The 26,866-nt window shown below is 32.7% G+C and overlaps 1 protein-coding gene across 2 annotated transcripts in view; it reads right to left on the bottom strand.

The window, feature by feature from the left end:
- Window positions 1-15,597: 15,597 nt before the first annotated feature.
- LOC117237919 (SAM and SH3 domain-containing protein 1-like) overlaps window positions 15,598-26,866 on the bottom strand; it is a 370,645-nt gene continuing 359,376 nt past the window's right edge. Inside the window, exons 11-15 of one of the 2 annotated variants that reach the window (XM_033502359.1) lie at window positions 24,635-24,733; window positions 21,911-22,249; window positions 19,728-19,943; window positions 18,622-18,772; window positions 15,598-18,134 (exon numbers count right to left, since the gene is read on the bottom strand). In XM_033502359.1, the coding sequence (XP_033358250.1) occupies window positions 17,398-18,134; window positions 18,622-18,772; window positions 19,728-19,943; window positions 21,911-22,249; window positions 24,635-24,733 (1,542 nt within the window). In that variant the 3' untranslated portion in view covers window positions 15,598-17,397. The remainder of the gene's footprint in view (window positions 18,135-18,621; window positions 18,773-19,727; window positions 19,944-21,910; window positions 22,250-24,634; window positions 24,734-26,866) is intronic. The other variant, XM_033502360.1, reaches the window with a different exon arrangement.

The following is a 26,866-nucleotide window of genomic DNA, read 5'->3' as shown; positions in this document are numbered from 1 at the left end:
ACGTTATACCATATAATGTAATTCGTTATCAGGCTATACCATATAACGTAATACGTTATAATGTCATACCATATAACGTAATACGTTATAACGTCATACCATATAACGTAATGCGCTATAACGTTAAACCATATAACGTCATACGTTGTAACGTTACACCATATAACGTAATACGTTATAACGTTATACCATATAATATAATTCGTTATAACGTTATACCCTATAACGTAATACTTTATAACGTTATACCATATAACGTAATACGTTGTAACGTTATACCATGTAATGTAATTCGTTATCACGTTATACTATATAACGTAATACGTTATAACGTCATACCATATAACGTTATACCATATAACGTAATACGTCATAACGTTATACCCTATAACGTAATACGTTATAACGTTATACAATATAACGTAATACGTTGTAACGTTATACTATATTACGTAATACGTTATAACCTTATATCATATAACGTAATACGTAATAACGGCATACCATATAACGTTATAAAATATAACGTAATACGTTATAACCTTATACCATATAACGTAATACGTTATAACGTCATACCATATAACGTTATACCATATAACGTAATACGTTATAACGTTATACCATATAATATAATTCGTTATAACGTTATACTATATTACATAATACGTTATACCCTTATACCATATAACGTAGTACGTTATAACGGCATACCATAAAACGTTATAAAATATAACGTAATACATTATAACGTTATACCGTATAACGTAATACGTCATAACGTTATACCCTATAACGTAATACGTTATAACGTTATACCATATAACGTAATACGTTGTAACGTTATACCATGTAATGTAATTCGTTATCACGTTATACTGTATAACGTAATACGTTATAACGTCATACCATATAACGTTATACCATATAACGTAATACGTCATAACGTTATACCCTATAACGTAATACGTTATAACGTTATACCATATAACGTAATACGTTACAACGTTATACCATATAACGTAATACGTTATAACGTTATACTATATTACGTAATACGTTATAACGTTATACCATATAACGTAATACGTTATAACGTTATAGCATACAACGTAATACGCTATAACGTTATACAATGCAACGCAATACGTTATACCATATATAACATAATACGATTTATAACGTTCTACACCATATACCGTAATACGTTATTTGCGGTTATATATTGCGTACGTTATAGCCTTATATCATATAACGTAATACGTTATAACGGCATACTATATAACGTTATAAAATATAACGTAATACGTTATAACGTTATACCATATAACGTAATACGTTACAACGTTATACCATATAACGTAATACGTTATAACGTTATACCATATAACGTAATACGTTATAACGTTATACCATATAAAGTAATACGTTATAACGTTATACCATATAACGTAATACGTTATAACGTTATACTATATAACGTAATACGATATAACGTTATACTATATAACGTCATACGTTATAACGTTACACTATATAATGTAATATGTCATTACGTTATACTATAAAACGTAATACGTTATAACGTCATACCATATAACGTTATACTATATAATGTAATACGTTATAACGTTATACTATATAACGTAATACGTTATAACGTTATACTATATAACGTAATACGTTATAACGTTATACCATATAACGTAATACGTTATAACGTTATACTATATTACGTAATACGTTATAACGTTATACCATATAACGTAATACGTTATAACGTTATAGCATACAACGTAATACGCTATAATGTTCTACCATGTAAAGTAATACGTTATAACGTTATACCATATAACGTAATACGTTATAACGTTATACTATATTACGTAATACGTTATAACGTTATACTATATAACGTAATACGTTGTCACGTTATACCATATAACGTAATTCGTTATAACGTAATACCATGGAACGTAATACGTTACAACGTTATACCATGTAACGTAATACGTTATAACGTCATACCATATAATGTAATTCGTTATCACGTTATAGCATATAACGTAATACGTTATAACGTTCTACCATATACCGTAATACGTTGTACGGTTATACTATATTGCGTATTACGTTATAACCTTATATCATATAACGTAATACGTTATAACGGCATACTATATAACGTTATAAAATATAACGTAATACGTTATAACGTTATACCATATAACGTAATACGTTACAACGTTATACCATATAACGTAATACGTTATAACGTTATACTATATTGCGTAATACGTTATAACGTTATACCATATAAAGTAATACGTTATAACGTTATACCATATAACGTAATACGTTATAACGTCATACCATATAACGTAATACGCTATAACGTTAAACCATATAACGTCATACGTTGTAAGGTTACACCATGTAATGTAATTCGTTATCACGTTATACTATATAACGTAATACGTTATAACGTCATACCATATAACGTTATACCATATAACGTAATACGTCATAACGTTATACCCTATAACGTAATACGTTATAACGTTATACAATATAACGTAATACGTTGTAACGTTATACTATATTACGTAATACGTTATAACCTTATATCATATAACGTAATACGTAATAACGGCATACCAGATAACGTTATAAAATATAACGTAATACGTTATAACCTTATACCATATAACGTAATACGTTATAACGTCATACCATATAACGTTATACCATATAACGTAATACGTTATAACGTTATACCATATAACGTAATACGTTACAACGTTATACCATATAACATAATACGTTATAACGTTATACTATATTACGTAATACGTTACAACGTTATACCATGTAACGTAACACGTTATAACGTTATACCATATAATGTAATTCGTTATCACGTTATAGCATATAACGTAATACGTTATAACGTTCTACCATATAACGTAATACGTTGTACGGTAATACTATATTGCGTATTACGTTATAACCTTATATCATATAACGTAATACGTTATAACGGCATACTATATAACGTTATAAAATATAACGTAATACGTTATAACGTTATACCATATAACGTAATACGTTATAACGTTACACCATACTACATAGTACCATATAACGTAATACGTTATAACGTTATACCATATAACCTAATACGTTGTAACGTTATACTATATTACGTAATACGTTATAACCTTATATCATATAACGTAATACGTTATAACGTTATACCGTATAACGTAATTCGTTATAACGTTGTACCATATAACGTAATACCATATAACGTAACACGTTACAACGGCATACCATATAACGTTATACCATATAACGTCATAAGTTATAACGTAATACCATATAAAGTAATACGTTATAACGTTATACCATATAATGTAATTCGTTATCAGGCTATACCATATAACGTAATACGTTATAACGTCATACCATATAACGTTATACCATATAACGTAATACGTTACAACGTTATACCATATAACGTAATACGTTACAACGTTATACCTTATAACGTAATACGTTACAACGTTATACCATATAACGTAATACGTTATAACGTTATACTATATTACGTAATACGTTATAACGTTATACCATATAACGTAATACGTTATATCGTTATAGGATATAACGTATTACGTTATAATGTTTTAGCATATAAAGTAATACGTTATAAGGTTATACCATATAACGTAATACGTTATAACGTCATACCATATAACGTAATACGCTATAACGTTAAACCATATAACGTAATACATTATAACGTTATACCGTATAACGTAATACGTCATAACGTTATACCCTATAACGTAATACGTTATAACGTTATACCATATAACGTAATACGTTATAACGTTATACCATATAACGTAATACGTTGTAACGTTATACCATGTAATGTAATTCGTTATCACGTTATACTGTATAACGTAATACGTTATAACGTCATACCATATAACGTTATACCATATAACGTAATACGTCATAACGTTATACCCTATAACGTAATACGTTATAACGTTATACCATATAACGTAATACGTTACAACGTTATACCATATAACGTAATACGTTATAACGTTATACTATATTACGTAATACGTTATAACGTTATACCATATAACGTAATACGTTACAACGTTATAGCATACAACGTAATACGCTATAATGTTCTACCATGTAAAGTAATACGTTATAACGTTATACCATATAACATAATACGTTATAACGTCATACCATATAACGTAATACGCTATAACGTTAAACCATATAACGTCATACGTTGTAAGGTTACACCATATAACGTAATACGTTATAACGTTATACCATATAATATAATTCGTTATAACGTTATACCCTATAACGGAATACGTTATAACGTTATACCATATAACGTAATACGTTGTAACGTTATACCATATAACGTAATTCGTTATAACGTAATACCATGGAACGTAATACGTTACAACGTTATACCATGTAACGTAATACGTTATAACGTTATACCATATAATGTAATTCGTTATCACGTTATAGCATATAACGTAATACGTTATAACGTTCTACCATATAACGTAATACGTTGTACGGTTATACTATATTGCGTATTACGTTATAACCTTATATCATATAACGTAATACGTTATAACGGCATACTATATAACGTTATAAAATATAACGTAATACGTTATAACGTTATACCATATAACGTAATACGTTACAACGTTATACCATATAACGTAATACGTTATAACGTTATACTATATTACGTAATACGTTATAACGTTATACCATATAAAGTAATACGTTATAACGTTATACCATATAACGTAATACGTTGTAACGTCATACGATATTACGTAATACGCTATAACGTTAAACCATATAACGTCATACGTTGTAAGGTTACACCATGTAATGTAATTCGTTATCACGTTATACTATATAACGTAATACGTTATAACGTCATACCATATAACGTTATACCATATAACGTAATACGTCATAACGTTATACCCTATAACGTAATACGTTATAACGTTATACCATATAACGTAATACGTTATAACGTTATACCATATAGTGTAATTCGTTATCACGTTATACTGTATAACGTAATACGTTATAACGTCATACCATATAACGTTATACCATATAACGTAATACGTCATAACGTTATACCCTATAACGTAATACGTTATAACGTTATACCATATAACGTAATACGTTACAACGTTATACCATATAACGTAATACGTTATAACGTCATACGATATTACGTAATACGCTATAACGTTAAACCATATAACGTCATACGTTGTAAGGTTACACCATATAGCGTAATACGTTATAACGTTATACCATATAATATAATTCGTTATAACGTTATACCATATAACATAATACGTTATAACGTCATACCATATAACGTAATACGCTATAACGTTATACCATACAACATAGTACCATATACCGTAATACGTTATAACGTCATACCATATAACGTTACACCATATAACGTAATTCGTTATAACGTTATACCATATAACGTAATACGTTATAACGTTATACCGTATAACGTAATAAGTTATGACGTCATACCATATAACGTAATACGCTATAACGTTATACCATATAACGTAACACGTTATAACGTTACACCATATAACGTATTACGATATATGGTATAACCTTATAACGAATTATGTTATATAATATAACGTTATATGGTATAACGTTATAACGTAATTCGTTTTATGGTATAGCGTTATAACGTATCACGTTATATGTTATAACGTTGTAACGTAATACGTCAGATGGTATAACGTTATAACGTATTACGTTATAAAGTATAACGTTGTAACGTATTACGTTATATGGTATAACGTTATGTGGTATAACGTTATTACGTATTTCGTTATAAAGTATAACGTTGTAACGTATTACGTTATATAGTATAACGTTATGTGGTATAACGTTATAACGTATTACATTATGTAGTAGATCGTTATAGTCTGTTACGTTATATACTATTTCGTTACATGATATTACGTTGTAACGTATTACGTCAAATTTTATTATGTTACAACTTATCATATTGTATAGTATTATGTTATGTTATAATGTATTACGTAAAATGGTATTACGTTGTATAGTATTACGTTGTTTAGTATTACGTCTTAACGTATTGAGTTACATGGTATTGGCTTATGTAGTATTACGTTATAACGTATTACTTTATATAGTATTGCGTTATATGGTTTTACGTCATATAGTATGACGTTATTTTCCTTTACGTTATATTACATCATAAGATGTTATATTATGTTACATTATAATATATTTAGTCTACCTGCCTATATATATCTTACATATGTATCTTATATATGTCGGAGATAAGAGGATACTGGCGCCTCCCCTCTGAAACTTCGGGAAAATCCATAAAAATTGTAATTAAAATTTACAGTTGTTATGAAACAATTTGCCGTCATTCTACCTAATTGTATTTGTTTGAGATTTGTGACAATGAGCTTGGGCTCAAGGCGCCCATCAGTCGCCGAACGTAGCCGCGGTCAACGGGACGAACCCTCCGTTTAACAAAGTTATGGAGTAATTTTATAGCTCTCCTTAAAAGAAATATTTGTAGCGGCACGCGACAGTAAACATTCCAACGGTTTCTGTCCCGTGGCTCGCCACACGCAGATCCTATTCTTCGGTATGATGGTTACCAGATGCCAACGCGTCTCCACAGTACGTAATCAGCTAGCCCGAGGGCCGTTATAAACACTAAGATCTAGTTACCAAAAGTCCTTCAAGCAGACAAACAGTCTTTGCCTCAACTATGGGAAGATAGGAGAGATCTATTTTTTTCAACGAACGACGTCTCCCACTAGCAACTTTCCGTCAAGGACGGCTAGCATCTTTTTCTAACTACCGATATGGAGATTGACCAATTAGTAGCAACGTCAATTTCCCTTACTTTCCGAACGTAGGCTATCCCCGACGAATCCGATGATCTCGTGCCCTTAGACACACCCCATCATAGTCTTCCTCTGAGGTATCGCCGGGACGGAAAGTCATTCTCTCTGGCGATCTCATCGACAAAAATGTTAACGCCTTACGATCAGTGAATATTAACAAAGAATCCGACTGAGATTTTGTGCCCAAGACCCCAAGACCATTGTCACTAGTGTCGCGAGTGCGTGACCATCGTGAGTTTGCGTCAACTTTGTAACATCTTTGTTTGTGTGAATAAAAATCACTTCAGTGGTGTAACTAGATGAATAGCTGCAGTGAAGAATCATTACCTATCCCAAGCCCTCACCATGAGAACGACTCCGGCCCGGATTCGGATCGTTATTCGACATATATAATATACATATATATGATATTTTGAACCATACTCATAATTATTTACATGACACATATTTAACATAAAAACCATGATAAATTCATTTTGGGGGGGGGGGTCCCATTTTTACGTTAGCCGGTGGTTAGAAATAAATTGTCATCGTAACACGAAATTTGACGAAATTATTTGGTATAATCCATTTTGGTTACTATTGGTTAATAATTGTTTGCGTTTGAAATTTGAATTATTCAAACAACGTCCATCGACATCTGAAATCATTCGAATAATTATGAGTGACAACCTCGTATATATATAACGAAGCAATCGTCTTACTTTCCGCTTTGTAGTATCTAGTTGCGTATTATTTGATGTTCTATTGATCACTGGTAGAACATGTTTGAGGATATTGTTAAAGGATACTTGTTGGTGATCAAACTCCTCTTAACTTGAATAATTATCGATAGTGAACTTGTTGCGTGTAAACTGGACAGGACAATCGTTATTCAACAGGCTGTGGTTTGTTGTTAAACTTTAACAGGATTCTGCCTTTGAGTATCCAATTAATTGACAAGCCAAGTAGATTTGCTGTAATATGAATTCGTTTGACGCTGTAACGGGGGTGAAACTCACTACGAAGATAATATGAAGCGTACTTTAAATAACAAAAATAATTATTGTTCCTTATGAAATTGTGTGCAAGCTTCAAAAACTACGCTTAAATATTTAATTTGAAATACTGTTCCTTTTACTCTATTCTACATATCCATTTTCCTCGATTTATAATGCAGTATTTGACGTTCCTTATTTTTCAAGACACTCAACCCTGCACAAATATTTCTTGAAAACTCACAGCTATATGTATAGAGGTTTATCCAATCCTTTTGTGGAATTATCTCTCGTTATTTGAAAAGATGTTTCGACAGGAATATTTTTTCTAAGTATTCTTGAGATTTCAAACTGACTATTAAACCGATTCATTTTCCAGCGTAGGTGTTCGACAATATTACTCTTTAAAAAGTTTTTATTAAAATTTACAATTATTAATTGTCAAAAGCGAATATTATCAGTTTCTTACAATCTGTTACAGAACATTTTATAAATTATCTGGAATCCTATAATCACAATAAAAGTTAAGATAGATTTTATCTTCACTGAATGTCTTCTTCACTGTATCTTTATTGAAACAACTTACAAACTCTAAAAGATTTGCAGGCAAAGTACAAATTCTACTGAAAGAAGGAAAAAATATATCCTCATCGAATTAAGATAGCTTTCTTCTTTTTCGAAGTCGGTATAAAAATATTCATGAACATTAACAAGCATTTGTATTGATCTGTGATAGTCTAATATGAATTCGTAACTATTGAAAATATTACTAAACGCTCCTGATGAATCTCTTTTAGAGTTCTCAGGGTAAACAATTGCTCTTTTACAAACATTTGTCGTCGATTGATAGACAGACGATGGTCTTCAGTTTCTACCGAACGCTATGAACAACAAATATCGTTTGAAGTACGGAAACTTCTCGGAAACACTCGTTAACGTTAGTAAGCATTTATACGTACGTCTGCATTTCCATCGACTATACAGAAGGCTCGCAAATTGTACGGACGCCGTGAACCACTTACATGGCCCGTGGAGCGCGGCTTTAAGTCTTAGGAACGCTTGAGACTGCACTACTATTGTTGTTCTGCACATCTGTTTTATGGCTGACGATGTCACTTGACCGCGGCTTTACCCAGTTCTAGCTACAAGCGATGGTCGATGCTAGTGTCCGACAGAACTCAGTTCTCCAGACATGTCCCAGTCTTACTGCTGTTAGTGCTGTTCAAATTTTAGGCACACAAGTCGGTTGTTACCACTTGCGGGTACTGTCTTTTGTTTCAAATGGAAAAACAGGAAAATCTTATGAGGCTCTTTGATTTTTCTTTGAGTACAATTTTTCTTGGGCGAAAGGGAACTGAAATATGTAAGAAGCTTCATTTCCTTGGGGTAATAGGGGGTGAGTATTTACATTGCTTTGAGATAAGAAGTTGCACTAATAAGATATTAGTGTTGAACTTAAATGTTTTATAAAATAGGATTTTTCCATAACATGTTACTGTACGCTATTAGAGCATATAACGAGAAAGATCATCATCGAAGATGATTCTTAAAGTCATAAAAAATAAATCATAGAAAACGAAATAGAGGGTGATTATCTTTCTCTTATGCATAAAGGATAGTAGAATATGATTATCCAAAGTTATATTTTTCAATTATTTCGGTGGTGTAAAAGTAACAGCTTAAAAATACTGCACATGAAATTAAGATCAGGTAATTACAGAATGAAGTTAAGCATTTTATGCGAGCACTATAATACGATGAATGTTTTAGACGAAACAATAAATAAAGTATTAATGCATTAGCAACAAACATTATATGGTGACTTGGAATTTACGAAATAAAATATATAGTGGTGCGCCAATAAATACATTTTATATTGACTCAAATGAAATAATATAAAATATTCACTTACTTTCGTTACATTAACATGTCATCTTTTGGACGATGTTTTATTAATAGATGAAAGGAGGACCGAGACGATTATATTCATAAATTGATATTGTCTCCTTTTTTAAATTGAAAATAGAATTATATTGCGAATACATAATTTGTACTTAACTGTATTTCATTGTGTGTAGCAAAATTAGCGTCTATACTTTCTTCAATATTAAGTTAAAAATTAATACTTAAAATAAAAATCCAGTAAAATATAACAATCCTTTTCGTTCCAGTGGTGAACGTTTATGTATTATGTTTTTAAATAATGTAAAACGACGCAATATACAGCAGAAGGTAATATGTGGAAAGAAACTCGACTTTGCTGGTATCGTGTGAGATTTTCAAGAGTGTTTTGTAGTAACGATAACTTTTGGAAACTTGAAAATATTAGCATAATTGATAGAAACGTAAAAATATTATTCGTTATTTCTAGCTAGAGAATCTCAGTTTTATTAATTTCTACCGCGCCCAGTTTGGTTTAGAGTAAATTGAACATGAGTGGCTAGTTTTGGTGTAAAATATTACATTTTACGATATTTGTAATAATCCTGATCCAAACGATGCGGCGCATGAACTCTCGATTTAAAAGAATGCAGTTTTGAACTCAGGATTCCATAAAGGCTACTGAAATAAATCAGAATACATGAAATTTAATAATTACATTCCAGAAATAGTCAGATGAAGCGTTGCGCTTCCGAAGTTTAAAGCAACAACAATTCCCCCCCCCCCCGTTTTATAGTTAAAAATTGAAACAAACATGTATATTTACAAAAGTATTTTAGACACACTTTGTCTATACCCGTGGTTCAATGCGAGACTCCAAACATCGTGAATCAAAATTTTTGGCAAGCATCAGCTTTTTTAAGAATTTTATACTATCGCGTATTTATGGGGACGAAAATCGCAGTTACACACAAAAGAGACTAAATTCACAAATCATGGACAATACAACTATTACATATTTCACGCTTAATACTAACTATTTGTAGATAAATTTCAAAACCATAGTTTCCTTTACTAATGATTTCTTGTTAACATATTCTTTTACATATCAACAAGGACGATAATCAGTTCTTGAGTTATATACCAAATATTTAAAAATGAAATTCCATTTTTCCGAGAAAATCTCGGAGAAGGCTGAAGATATTTCCAATTATTCGTCTCATCGTTCGAAGAAAATTGGCGAATAGGGGGAAGTTAAAAAGTTACACACACGCGGCAATCCGGTATTGTCGGAAATCATTGTAATTTCGCCGGGTGACTTTAAAAGTTAAATTAGATTTCAACCCCAACGGGCAACGAATTTACTTACGCGGTAGCCGCCGTTAGCGTGGAAAAGAAACTTGTCGGGTTATTACCGCCATAATCTACTATACTAAAAGTAACTCGAGTTCTCTTACGGGTCTCAAATAAAGGTTACGAATAGACACGTACATGCCGTAACGTTCGAAATGATTCTCGGAGGGTGCATTTACATACATTACTAAACGCTTTTTATCGCATTTTCTTTGAAAGTTCATTCGACTGACGAGCATCCCTTTTATGACACACTTTTCGGTGAACGAGCCCCATTCAAAAGACCAACTGTGCACTCTGACAGCGTATTTTCTGCATTTCTCATCTCTAAAAGCTCGCACGTATAATCTGAGAAATGTTTTTTCACAACCGAGTGAATAACGAATGGAAACACTACGACTAAATTCTTCTGATTAACTTTGACATCGTCTGTTCCTAATTTACTATACTCCGTGTACTCTGTTTTCATCTGAGTTTCGAATGTTTGCATTTTTGGCAGTTTCTTCCTATCTTTGCTCCAAAAGAATTTTCTCCAAAGTTGTATTATGTGATCACTTATGCGATTACAAAGTTGTCAGTTCTTGATATTCCATAAAACAGTAGAAAAATTCATAATTTTCATAATGTCCACTACATTATGATTTATGCTGCACATTTTACATGAAATTCTAATAATGAATTCCCTAATGTATTCTGATAATGGATTAAATGCAACAGATCTTTTGCAAAATCAATCCTACCCACCTTGCACATTGACATTCTGTGATATTTCGCGTTTTATCAATATTTCTGATAACAAATATAAATATGGATTTATTCACGGAAAACCATAAACCCGTAAAGGTACTAGAATATCCCAGAGAATATTACACAGCTTTGATTATTTTATTTTCATTTGTTTTAAACCCTTCTACCGGAACGAGGTACCTACGTATTGGTACATTTTCACTTGTTCATCTCTCCATTCTTCATTTGATCTAATGCTTTTTGAATAAATTATGAACTTACTGTCTCCTCCGCTTCGTACCATTGTTATATCACTCTTGGAAAACCTCTCTATTATCCCCATTAGATACGTTCTTTATTTATCATGGTATACTTCAACTGTCATTTTGAATCAATGGAATAAATGAAAATGTTATTGCTTTTTGATATTTTTAATAAACACTCGAATTAACCAAAATTATGAATATATTATTATTATTAAACAATATATTATAACTTTAGTCTAAATATATAAAATTACAGTAAACTGATATGTAAGTTCAAGTGGTTTTATACTCGAAAGAGGGAAATGCATTGATCAACTTCCAGCAAGTATAAGCATATTATGTCTTAATTATAAGACGGTTGATAATCGAATTGCCACTGTCGAGTGTAATACAAGAAACAACTTCATTTTCAAGAGTTTCCACTTAGAGAGAAACCCTTGTAAAGATCGAGGCAAACAACCAATGTATAAAGTTTGTTCAGTTGCCAGTAAAGGACCAGTAAAGGATGAATCATTCGTTACTCGAAGCTTCCTTCTTCATTGTTGGGCCAATTGCTGATATAATTTATAATACAGCTCAATGTCTAGCTATTTGAAAAATTATTTTCTGAACATAGAATTCTGATTCATTGCCATTTGGTTGGCAATAGATTAGGAATTAATAATATACTTACATGTGTGATTGTACCTATAAATACTGAATTACATAGAATTATACTTTTATATACTCTGCAGCCTGTGGATGTTTCTGCAAAATCATATTTTCATGAATATATCGCTAGATAAAAATTTGTTTCATTTTTTGAATATAAGAAGCACTCCACTTTGAATATTTTATATATTTTTCCATATTTTCCAATTAAATTTCCTATAAATGCATGAACATCCACGAACTAATTATAATAATTATCACATATAGAAGCGATAAGAGATTGGGGAGCAAAAACAACGTCGTTCGTTTGAATCTTCCGCCATTTTATTTCTATTCACAGTCAATAAATTAACACTTGTTGGAAACCATACAAGAACTGAGAGACGATAAGAATTACGAATTCGTTACCTCTATAAAACCCGCAATTAATCAATAAATATAAAATCAGCTTATAAAAACGTTTCAGCAACTCACGCCGACGCGATTGCCATTTCCTAATTCTGTTTCCTTTTTTTCATTTATTTCCTTACTTTATGTACATTATACATATATCGCATCAAATTGTAAACTTTGCAAGAAAAAATGGACTAGACCGCTAAGTAGATGCTTAATAATTTTTATTTTCATTTTCACTAGCGATTTAGCGACTCTCTTAAACCACCGTGCTTTCGTCGAATTTCCTCACGGTGACCACACATTTTTCTCAATTAATCGATCGTTTAGATCAAGATGGATACCGTCCGTTCGTTTCACTTCACATTCGTACGAAATCCGAATCGCAAACACACTTAATGCTTTTACTAAGACACCTTTACCCTCACGTATCTATCTCTTCAAATTACTTATTTCGATTATAATTCACTGCATCTATTTTTATAACGAATCTGACTTTTTTACATCAAATGTTGCGTACTTTTTCTCGAACTAATAAAATTATTTGTATTGCATCTAATCATACTCTCAAAACGTTACTAATTTTAACATTTTTTCCATGCACTCTCACATTCTCTCTTTTTTCCTCACTCTCTTTCTTTCCATTTAGTCTCGCTCGTCGCCACTATTCATTCTGCTTTACTGTTTCGTTCTTACGTTTTTTATTTTTTTATATATTTTTTCTTTTTTTTTTTTGATTCGTCCTCTACACGTAATATTATTCTCGATGGAACGGACAAACTATGCCATTACCGTAATTTGCGTACAAGAAGTAACGAGGATTTTGGCTTCATAATTCGTTCTGCAAAAATTCGTAAAATTGTTCTCTCTTTCTTCGTATAGCGTCTCCGTTGGAAATATCAACCTCACTTAATGTCATGTTCAAGATCAACGTAAATCAACTTTCGTCTCGTCGCTTGGACACGATCGAACCTTGCAATACAAATCACTTAATGCGGTATATTGATAAAGTACGTATTTAAACAATCGCTATTATCATGGAAGCAGCGTGTGTCAACTTATTTATTCTCCGGGATCTCCCCGAGTCAAATCATGGTTTAGAGTTTCACGTATTCCTAGAAAGTTTCGTTTCTACGTAGAATCGATGCTCTATTCGTCAATGGTCGTACGAAAAAGTGTAACAGACTTGTTACAAAAAGGGATAAACCTTCTAACAACTACCTTGTAAATCGATAATAATGAAGAAGATAAACATGCATCTTAAAAGCCTATATAAAGATTTCCTAACATTTGCTCATCAGTCCGCTATTTTGGATAGTCATCGAATCGCTTTTGTGTGTTTCATTTATCCTTTCGAAACGAATATATATTTTTATATATTCTATTTACAGTATAATAGAGTTCTTAGACCGTATTTTGATAATCGTACCATTTTGATAATTTCTTGTTGTTTTCCTTTTATTCACGAATTCCCATCGGTTTTCATTCCTGATCTCGTACTGCGTCGCTTTATACTTTTTTTAAATTCGTCTATCATTTTACACTATACAAAAGATATACATAAGAACCAACGGTATGATATATGTAACATATGTATATTTATGTATAGAGATTTGTATAGTCTAAAGTTTTGGCAAAGGATTGGATCAATATAAAACATCGTTAGGTTTCTATGCGTGCTGTATATGTACATACAAAAACTTTATAACTTTGAACGTCTTTTTTTCTCTCTTTTGCAGGTATAGTCAATATACACATGTACAGATTTACCATCTTGTCGAAGAACTAAGTTGCATCGATGATGGGGATTGTCGATCATGTACTAATAATGTAGTTCTTTCAAATAAAATATTATCATCCAAAGGATAGAAAACATCGATGAAGTCAATTGTGTTACAAGATTGGACAAAATATTATTGTACAAGGAACTTCGATAAATAAACTTTCGATTTAACAACTCGTTATACAATTTCACGTGAATTGACTATCTTTTTCCAAAGATTCGAGTAAGTATCTCTAAATAAAATTGATTATTTGTTTGAGATAAGAAGAAGAAGAAGCTATACAATTTACAACAAAATATTATTACTATTATTATCATTATTATAAAAATTAGAAAATTTAATTGAAGGAAGAAAAAATGTCATTTAAATTTTGTAAGTACTTAATACTCCACTATTTTACCCAACTTGATTACACTCGAATTTCAAATATTTTTTAGTTAAAAAAAAGCTATAATATATATATATATATATATATATTTTATAGCTTTTTAATATTATATATATATATATAAAACTGGCAATAAAAAAAAGTTTCTAAATTATAACATTTAACGACAGATCATTACGATTATCACTTAGCTTTCTTATGGCATTAAAGTAAGTCAAACTCGAACATAGAAAAAAATGAATGAACACCATACCCCATGGGAAAGTTTAAATTGTGTTGGCAGTCTTTAATCTAGATGTTTCTGGCTAATAATCAGCCACTTCTTATAGAAAAAGATTAAATAGCTGACTAAAGCCCAACGTCGAGTAGGATCGACGGATCAACGTGTCTTTTCTCGTTTAAACATCTCCTTTAGTCTCTGTTCTCGTAGCTTAGTATTGTATACAAATTGCAAAGACGAATCTTTCTATTGCATATTTTTACCTATTTACAAATTATTTAGACGTAAATGCAATCTTATCACAATATTATTATTAGTAATTATACGAGCGTCGAAAACGATAGACGAGATCATGAAATGACTGGCAGTGACATGGCAAGCATTTCATTTGTTTCCTGTCGAACATTACTGCCAAATTCTTTCCATTCACGTACAAGTACAAACGTCGAAACACTTTGCTCACTTTTCTCGTCAAAGATGCTTAAGTTTTCTTTTTGTCCCATTTTATCTTTTTATATTTTTTTCGTCGATAATGAGAGTTATGAAAATTCAGAACGAGAATAATCACGTAATATTCTAATCTAATATCGAAACAAAGTTGAAATTCTCGTTTAAGAAGGCGAGCAGTGCGGCAGACTTTTGATTATAAAGTAACGAGGACAAAGAATCGATAAGGCAATAAAAGTTAGCGAAGCACCGTGCTATTTCTTTCGACTCGAAGCTCGAATGAAAACGAAAGAAACCCTGCACTGCATCATTCACGGAATATATTGGACGTCGAGCAGCATTATATCGCTGATTTCAAGCAAAACAATAAAAAGATTCATATACGAATCACACATCTTGCGTTTAAGCTCGTTTTTCAATTACAACCATTTTCATGCTTTCCAATATAAATCTTCGCTTGATAAATCAATTAAAATGTTAAATATTATTACATAATCAATCTCATCATCAATTAGTCATATTCAATCATTCAGATCATAATCAATCAGTTATATTCAATAAGCTTCAACAATTCACCTTTCTGCAAAGATTTCTCCTTTAAGCTTCGATGAGATTAGTCGAGTTGCTTAAATTCAAGTTTTAACATCAAATTACCTGACATATAAGTAGTAACTTGAAATCTTTCAATCAGTGTGAATTTTTGTTTGACTTAAAATCCCCTTTCAAGTGAAATCGTTTGCATCGGGTAGCTTCCTTGCAACCAGGATGATTAATTGAAACCGGATTTTAGATAGATAATTATTATCTTTTACAATAGCTTCGGTATATTACAGGAAAGCTACAACTTATCAAACGAGCTAAAACAAGACGTACCGATATACCAATCTTTCTATTGTATTCTACTAATACATTGTACTTACTCCACATACTTTCAATAATTATCTCCATATATCTTCGAATACTCATCAGAACATTCGAACCTACAAAGAATTCTGATACCAAAATTGTTTTTTATGGTATATTTGCTATCAGTCCACCTATCTAAGCTCGTGTCGAATATCCTAACCCCTATTAAGTGTAGAGTACTTATGACGCGGCAGAAGAACTCTCTCCAGTCGCCATTGTACAGTCGCGTTGATGTATAAAGTTCGTCCAAATTCCGCGTGAAACGGCGCGTAAGTGCATCAATAATTTGCGAATGGAAATTTACAGAAACACGTAAGAGTGCAAAGTATGAAGGCAAAAGGAAATTTCTGTAAGTCTCGTTCGAACTTCACTCGTATTGCGCTCTACTGGTAACTAGTCTCACCGCTTTGACTCTTATTGGTAGCTGGCTGGGAAGTCGGTGATGCCCTGGTGAAATTACTAAAATTCTTGGTAGGTGAGTCCGACGCAACATTGGCGAGAACTTTATCTCTTGGTGGCGGAGCCGAGCTGATGCTGGATGAGCTAACACCGGAATCGCTGGACTTCTCACTGAGGCAACCCCTCTGGCCCAAACCGGTGATATTGCCGGTACCTTCGAGGCCAAGGTCACCGCTGCCAACCACATACTTCACCATGCCGCCGAGTTTCTGCCCGCTCTCGCAAGTATCCTCTATCACCACCGTTTCGCCGAAATTCCCTCTCTTCGCGATGAACCGGACGTTGCCGCTACGGAGCAACGGCGATTTGTCGAACTGGCCCTCCTTCTGGCTGGTTACGTTGCTAGTAATTGGTATGTTAGGATGAAAGTCGTCCTTGCTATCGGAAACAGTGCTCCCTTCTGTGCTGACACCGCTGACGTTCTTCGTGGATGCTGTAGCGTCGAGATTGTTCTCTCTGGGCAGCTTGGTAGTCGTGGTCGATTCCGGGCTTACGGTTCGTCGACTGGTAGAATTCTTGTGAGCGTCGTAACAACCGGAGTCCCGCGGGAACTGGCGGCGATTAAACGGTGAACAATGGCCGGATGTCTGGCCAGAGGTTAAGACCAGTCGACTCACCTCGTCGCCCTCCGAGCTCGAAGCTAAATCGCCTTCGCTTCCGGCTATTAGGGCAGAACAAAAACCAACTTACAGTTTCGGATTTTACCTTTGGTTTTGCGCGTTTAGAAGTGGCCGAAGTACGGGTGTAGTCGTAAGTGATCGGGGTAAGTGACTTTGGATTAGGTCGGAGTAATGTCTGATTTTGGACGAAGTGCACGAATTAATGATGAGTTAGTGAGGAGAAGTAAATTATCTAGTGAGAGATGTGGCGATGGTGTACTTTGTTATCTATTATACAGCAGCTACGAAAAGTATTTATTGTAGGATTTACATTTAAGTCGAAGTATGTTAAGTTCTGTATCATTCAGTACGGCTAGAAAAATTTCGTACTACGAAAATAAAGTATATGAAGCCTGATGATTATGAAACGCTTCATTGGAAAATAATGGTGCGTGTCCTTGTATAAATAAAGAAATAAATAAATAAATATAAAATAAAAACACGATCTACAAAAATAAAAAATTTAAACGATCTGATATAATAACTCACATTGAAGGTCATTTAATAGTTGCACAGCTGTGAGTATCTTCGCGCGATGTTCTGGCTGATGTATGCGCAAGTAATCAAGATCCGCAGCCTCAATTTCCCTGAAGAGCTCCAAATCCTCGTATCCGTTAAATACAAATACAGGAATGTGTTCCTGGAAAACACATTATTCAACATTTCAATATTTTTAGTTTGTCTTATTTAATCAATGCCTTTGTCTGAAACAGGACAATACTGTTTCTTTAAACTATTTACATTTAAAAATTAAGCTATTATAAGATTTATGATATGCATACTATACTACTATTGTTATATATTATTATTAGTATACTATATACATGTTTTGATATTTTATACATATTTTTTCCACTAAATGGAAAATAATGCTGCCAGCCCATAGATATTATATATATTTATATTTTAATGACATATATTCTTATTGCGATGCACTATACCGTTTTCACTAAAAGTATTATGTTTTGACCGGACTTGAAATTTGAAGCCAATCCAATCTTCCTACATCCAATTCATCAACAAACTACTATATTCGCGAATGTAATACGTTTTAATCACACATATTCTCCTTGCGATATACTACTATACTCTTTGCCAAACAAAACCACTATATCTGAATCATCTCGTTTATTTTTTTAAAAATCAACGTAACATCCTCTTAAAAATGTACCAGATTTAAATCTCGAAGCCAATACAAATCTCCTAACACCCGCCATATCACCATTTACGAGGAAAGAACGTACACATTTATCACTAAAAACACCGACCAATAAAAAAGGAGGAACAAGGAAAGGGGAGAAAACATGGAATCGATGAGGTAAGATAAGGATGGAAAGAAACAGATGGATATAAAAAAGGGAAGTGTCGACGAAAAAAAGGAACACGCGACGTTTCAGTGGTGCTGTGTATTGTACGCGGTATAAAAGGTGCACGCAAGAAACGAGGGGAGCGGGCGGGCGAAGGTTGGATATGGATGAAAAGAGAGAAGTCCAGGAAATAAAGAAACGTATAAAAGCAAGGTTCCCTGCTTTGCATTCGAAGCGATGCAAATGCGAATCAGTTTGTTCGAGCCGTGGCAAGATATTGCTCTCTACCTGAAGATTCATTCTCTGCAAGAGCTCTTGAACGGAACCAGGCTTCTGCCTATACCTCTGGCCCCACTTCCCCCGGCCTTCGGGTTCGCCGCGCCTTGGAACCCTGTCGTTTAGTATCTCGACGTTTATGAACTTGAAGTGGCCTATCCTGTTGTGCAAAACACCCTTCCATAGGCCGCTCTTGTTCATTTGTACCACGTCGATGATGTCTCCCTTCTGCAACAAAAACCGTGTTGCAATTTGCTTGGTGCTTTCCACGTGAGAAAACATTGAGAACTCTTGCGCCTTCTAATTCGAAGAAACCAACAGATTCGACGCTTTGTATTTCTGTTCGCACTAGCTGGTATTATCGTGAAGTCATGTAGGACTAAGGAATATCGAGGAAAAGAGAAATAAGGGTTTGTTTTCACGTGGAGGTAAGCGTCGAGTTCTGGCAGTAACGATACTTTCTAGTTCTGGCAGGGATTCTTTTCAAGGGTGTACGTATATGATGCGATCTATAGTTGATCAATATGCGTGTTTCAGCTGGTTTTGCTACTTTGGTAAAAATATGTTCCGTATCTACAGTAGTTGCAAAAAATATTCCCCCCCCCCCGCCCCAGTGCATTTATTATTGCATCTATTTGCCAATTAATTCGATCCGATTATAATAAATTTCATATCGGTTAGTAGTACCTTTGGATCATTACAAACATTTGATACTATGAAAATGATATGTGGGACCTAAAAAACACTTCATGGGAAAGTAAGAGTATGTATAAATACTTTATATAGTCACTGCATATAAGTCGAAACTATTGGCAGACAAATATACCTGATTGCAACTAAGTATCTATGATTTTTTTCTTTATATGCATAATACTAGCTCACGTTTGGATAACTGGGTGCAATAAATAGAAGATCATTTAATTGGAGACGAATTAACATTTCGTTGGAATAAATGGAATTCTACTGTAAGTTTATTCATATTGAAGTAGTTATTTTATATGTTCTGTACGAAAGTTTATTCGTAAAGAACGTATGTATTGTCAGAAAAAGAGTTTCATGAATATTTTTGTCTCATAAAAAGTTGAGTTTTACATTATACGTTATCATCGATTCGGTGTTTTATGATATAAAGATATAAAAATAAAAATATATATCGTGGATTCTAAATCGTGGTACAAGTAGGGTGACGGAGATTCTACGATTCAAAATAAGAGAAAAATCGAGGAAAGTAAAACAGTGTTGGAGGTTTTACTATCCAATGTGTGCATTTGACAGTTACAAATAATTATTGTGAGTTTTATATCGAATGCAATCTTTGGGTTTATTTATTATCAATACTTACTCATTAATACGTTCTTAGGGCGTGGAAATGAACATAATGAACAAAATAAGGGACAAGTAATAAACTGCTCATTTGAAGTGTCCATTTTAGTTTTAATTGAGTCTAATCTATTATTTGCATTAAAATATTGTACGTTTGCATCACGAAAGTGTCAAATGTCAAGATTTTGAACAATAGTGAAATGATACTACATAGTGCTATTTAATATATATGGCGATTTAACATAATGCGTTATAATACTTTGATCACGCAATAATTGATTACTTGAAAGCCATTTAAATTAAACAAATTAATTGAGATATAATTCATGAATACGTGCTTGTTCAAGGATTCGTATCAATCACAGACATACAGGAGCGCACATGCAAACATGTCTGTGATTAAACTAATCTGAGAGTTATTGTGTATCATGAATATTTGCGTGTATATAGAATGAATATTATGATGTATTCCTACAAAATCACTCAACTGTAAATTTCTTTTTCTCTTAAATAACCCCAGATATGCTCGAATTTTTATTATAATAAAATAACAAATATAATTGGACCTCGGATATTAGCATAATAAAACCTATAAATACCATATTAAAAGCTCTACATTAGACATTTTATACATTTTTGCAAATTATATACGTTGTGTAAAGAATTTTGTTCCTAAAAATTCATGAACATCCATAGTCCAAGATATAATGACATGAATACATTTTATATTTGAAAAATTACTAGCATAAGATTATAAAAGCTACCTGTATAGAAATTATACTATAATATAGAAATTATACTATAATATAGAAATAAGCAATGTAAATTTCTGTAACGGCTAAGTCATTTGTGATAATAGTTTGCAAACAAACCTTAAACTTTAGTGCTTCCTTGTCATAAGGGCTAGGCGTATAATCGACCAGAGCCCTGGCTCTGCAAAGTACAGGCCCGATAGACGTTGGACTGATAGCATCCCTGTCTTCGCAGGATATCGAGCTGTGATTGCTTCCTGCACGCACAAGTGCCTGCGTGCTCGAGCCACTTCCGCTTGGGAGACTTTCCACGCTGCTCGCGCTGCACGGGAACGCCTCGGATGATGTGCGGTCCTGACGCAACCTTGAAATCTTCCGTTGCACGTCGTGCCTCAAATTTCGTGCTCGTCCTGCGATCCCCGCCCTCGTATCGCCCTCAAGTAAAGCACTAGCTTCCGACTGGAAATTTTAACGAACGATTGCATAATATTGAAAAATAATGAACATCGTTCCGACTTTTTGCTTGTATCGATGGAAATGAAAAGAGGAACTTCACAATGGTAATAAGTGAATTAGGTCGAAGACTTACACGCAACGAATGCCCGTTTCTTCTTCTTTTTTCTTTTCTTTTTTTTTTTTCTTTCTTTTATCGGATATGAGATATTAAATAGCGTACTTTTGGAGTTATGGGGAAACGAAGATTAATTTTAGCATTTTGCTTTTCTCATGATATGGTAACGTATGACAGCATATTAACATCCACATTAACATATTTTGTATAGATCGTATAAAGATATGTCTTTTCCATATTTTTACTTTTCCACTTCATTTCGGATTGCACGGAAATGCCTGTATACATTTTATATGATTCTTTTGAATTACATAAACTCTTTACTCATTTATTTCAGTTACATCTCTTGTCGAAGTACTAGCGAACGCTATTTTTATGTACACATATATATCAAATTTCTATATTTCGATTTATAATTACTTTTTACAAAAAATTCTATACCCGATGGAGCACACAACATATCAATAGAAAAAAAGACACATGTACTTTTATATAACCAGTGGTCGAATAATAATATGAAAAGAACGTATTCTTAGCTCTTCTGGTGTAAATCAGTTTACGAACAGATTGCTCAACGACCATTTAACTAAACGAGCACAATCAGACGCTCTCCCTCTGTGTCTTTGCTCGTTTGGTCTAAACGCACCTTACTCGGCCATACGTTACGAATTCTAGGCAGTTCGTTTCGCGTAGTTCCTCGATGATCGATGCAAAGTCTGTCAATGAAATCTTTTTACAACAGGGACTGAGATCTGGATCCTTTTTCGTGATTCGAACGAGATCGTTCTGTGATACTGAGAACATGCAACGATTATGCGTAAGGCACGACCGTGGAAGATTCACAGAGTCTGACGGACCTCGAGCTGACGTCGTTGTCGACTTGTCGGTGGAGTAGACGCACTTGTGTAACTGTATATCTTGGTGATAATGTACAAAAGCGTCTACTTTTGTGTTTTTCGATATGTGTACGTCTTTAACGAAACGCTAGCTACTCGGTTAAAGTGTATCTGGCAAGTAATTCAATGAAACAGTACGAATTCGAATGACAAAAGCATGCATGCAATCGATTCTACTTTGAACTGATATCGACTTCACCGATCTGGTTTGAGATTTAAAAGGAAGTGACTTTTTTTGGAGAGAGTAAACCGAACGTGTGTTTTACAAAAATTATTGCAGAGAAGTCAAACGTGACTAAATGTTATTGCCATGTAAGCGTTGTACGAGAGATCAACCAGATGAGTGAAAATGAATATTAATAATGTGAATAAATTACTTACCCTAGAGGATAGGTAAGATACAAGAAATTAAGGAAGGAACTATCCTAGATGTCTATGTATAGTAAACATTAGAATAACCACAATTATAGTATGTTGAGTTAAAAGAAAAATAATGTCGGTTTCATTTTCATTTTTATAGACGTTTTGACCCATTCAGTTCATTCTTAATTGTTGATTCTTAAAAATGACCAAGTTTCATATTGGTGATATGGTTGGATTTCAGAATTCAAAATTTATTTCAACTTGTTCAATAAGAATTTTCTTCTAAATTACTTACGACATAATAACAATTTATATTTTTAAACATATTATAACAAATAGCTTAATATTTATTTAAATCTTGTTTGATCATACATAATGTTGAATTATCTTCTGCAGAGTACTTCGCGTCATTGATCCCCTTATTAATTAGTAGATTAGTAGATAAATATATAAAACATTCAATGTGAAATGCTTATTATAATGTTTTTAACACTAGAACTGCCGATTAAATTTGTACCAAAGTAATCGAAATCCGTATATTTTATCAAAAATTATTCGAATCCTCAAACATACACTTCTATAATTCTTTACACAAAAATCTAAAATATATTTACGTATTAACCCTTCTCGCTATTTTGGTAGTTCTAGTGTTAATCATATTCATAAGTACATGAATTCGAATAATTAATCACAGTCCATTAACCAATATAAAACCAAACAAGAAAGAAAGAATAATTACTACAAAATAATCTTCCCTAAAATAACTAAAAACGGATAACGAACAAATCATCCTTTCCTACAAACCCCTTAATCATGCATCAGTTCAGCAAGAATAAACATCGCTGGTTAGTGTTATGTACCGTACATTTAAACACTCGTTCTAAGTACAGCCACGGATCATGCAAACATACTGATGCAAAAAAAAAAAAAAAAAAAGAATGAAACGACAAAGGACAGAAAATTCGAGAGAAAGGAGACACTTTTGTGAAAGGAGGACTTGTATATGTCACGTACTGTGTGTACGGCGGCCGAGTGTTGATTCTCGAGTTCTTCTTGATCCTCGTAGTCGCTGCTTTGGCTCGGCGATAGTCCTTCCTCGCCGCTACTCCGGCTCTAAAATGTTGATACTCGCAGAGACAGTTCTAATTCATGGATATGTAAAAGGAGAAGCGGGCTCTATTTTTGTCTAGTAGCACGTAAAATGCTCGTTAGAGAAAGAGGAGATCAAGAGTCGTTATGGAAAGAAAAAATGCTAGTTCAAAATCAAACGTGAAAAGATACCATGTAATATATAAATGTAGATCGAGTAGTACAGCAAAACATGTTACAATATGTGTCGTGAATATAATAAAGTAGTTGCTATACGTGCATATACGAGGGTCAGCCCAAAAGATGTGCATGCCATGAGCTTCGTAGAAGATGAAGTTAGGTCACATTTAAATTGTTTGTGTCGGTTTATTTTATCCATTCGATGTATCCTGATTAGTATTAATATTGAAATTTCCCAATTTTAGTAAGTTACCTATTCTCTTGGAGATTTCTTATATTATCTTTGAATTTATTTATTGCTTTTAAGAAGAGTTTTATTTAAACTAATCATTTAATATTATTTCGTGAATTATTTTAATTGATTTAAATTAATCGTTATCAATTTTATTTAGAATTACAGAAATACTAACTATTCAATAGAGTCAAAACATAATTTGAAACATAAGTTGGTTTATTATGTAAGCAACGCTGTTGTGATTTTAAAGAAGAAAATGGAAGGGATTGGTGGACCTGAATTCAATGTTTTAAATTCCGCGAGAGAACGTAAAAAACTGTGCTGATAACACCAACAAACGTTTTATAGATTTTTAGAACGATCGGACTCTTGACTTTTTGAGTCGCAGTTGTATAAAATTCATCCAGCATTTTGACATTTTGATATTTATACAAATTATTCAATTTTTAATTTCTTCAATTGCATGAAAATATTTTATTTTATTAAAACATTATTTCAAACCGCAAAACACTTTTAGAGGTAACTGGTTTTTATTAAAATAATCTTCGTGTAAAAATATAATTGACGTATTACATGTACATGTAGAAGTGTGAGAACCTAATCACTTTAAAGTATTATAATAGCAAAAAATAAAATGTATCAAATTTCCATCGAAACATGCCCCAAGGAAAACTTAAGATAAAGCATTCTCTTGTGAATTGAAAGTATGCCTTTATGTACAAACTCCTGATATATTGTTAATATCGTAGGGCCGTACAACTTGCGATAAGACACCTTAATACGTAGCAGAAACTGAGAGCAGCGCACTAGATGTTCCAAAACTTTGAATTAAATTTCTGAAAATTGCATTCTCAGCCATTCACCGTGAAGTTCATGAAGCACTGCTGTCAATTAGTCTTCGTATGAAAAAACTTTCTTTTCCATTGAAACACACTCAAATTTTACTTTGTCTCGTTGGTAGAAACTAAAAACGTTAAATTTGATATGAAAAGAGATCTTACAGGCGTTGCATAAGTTCTTGTGAAATCTTACGTGATAAATTGTAAGTAACTATAAACATGATATAGAATTATCATTCTTGATAGATTAAGCCAATTTGATAATCATTGTCAAATGTTTCGTGCGTTATTCTTGTCTTCGTATAATACTTCTATTATTTATAACAATAATACTAGTACTATACACAGCACTGATTATTGCGATGATTCGATAAAGATCCAATACTTTGACAGTAACAGAATTATTAAGAAATCACACGGCAATCGATTGTTTGGATTTCGAATATGTCAGACTTTTAAATGCTTAGATGTTATTCGAAGAGTTCACTGAACAAACGACAAAAGTAATCTTTTTTAAAGACGGAAGCTAAATTAAGTTCGAAAACAATTTCCAGGAGCATGGAAAAATTACAGTATGATAAGAGGTTGTTTTAATCCTAAAAGGGTATGAGAAATCTTCATATTTTGTTTAAATGATTAGCACAAGTCACTCCTAAAACGTTTGAATTAAATAGAAATAATATTTTCTTACGGGAAAAGGTAAACAATTACACACATGAGAAATCCATTTTGTACAAATGATTATGAAGTGAGAAAATGATTCCTAATGGCTTGTTGCATTTTTATTTAATACCTCTAATTTGCATGATTTACCGAAGTTGCTTGTAAGAAAGTGTAGTTGCATTGTCTAAAGCAGTAAAACCGTGGCGACCATTTAGTACACTAATAAAAAGAAATTGCATG

This window comes from Bombus vosnesenskii, unplaced genomic scaffold (genome assembly GCF_011952255.1).
Source record: "Bombus vosnesenskii isolate JDL3184/JDL3185 unplaced genomic scaffold, Bvos_JDL3184-5_v1.1 scf7180000013409, whole genome shotgun sequence".
In the NCBI taxonomy this organism is placed as follows: domain Eukaryota; kingdom Metazoa; phylum Arthropoda; class Insecta; order Hymenoptera; family Apidae; genus Bombus; species Bombus vosnesenskii.
The sequence above is the reverse complement of the archived record's forward strand: the minus strand, read 5'-3'. Positions and strand labels throughout refer to the sequence as shown.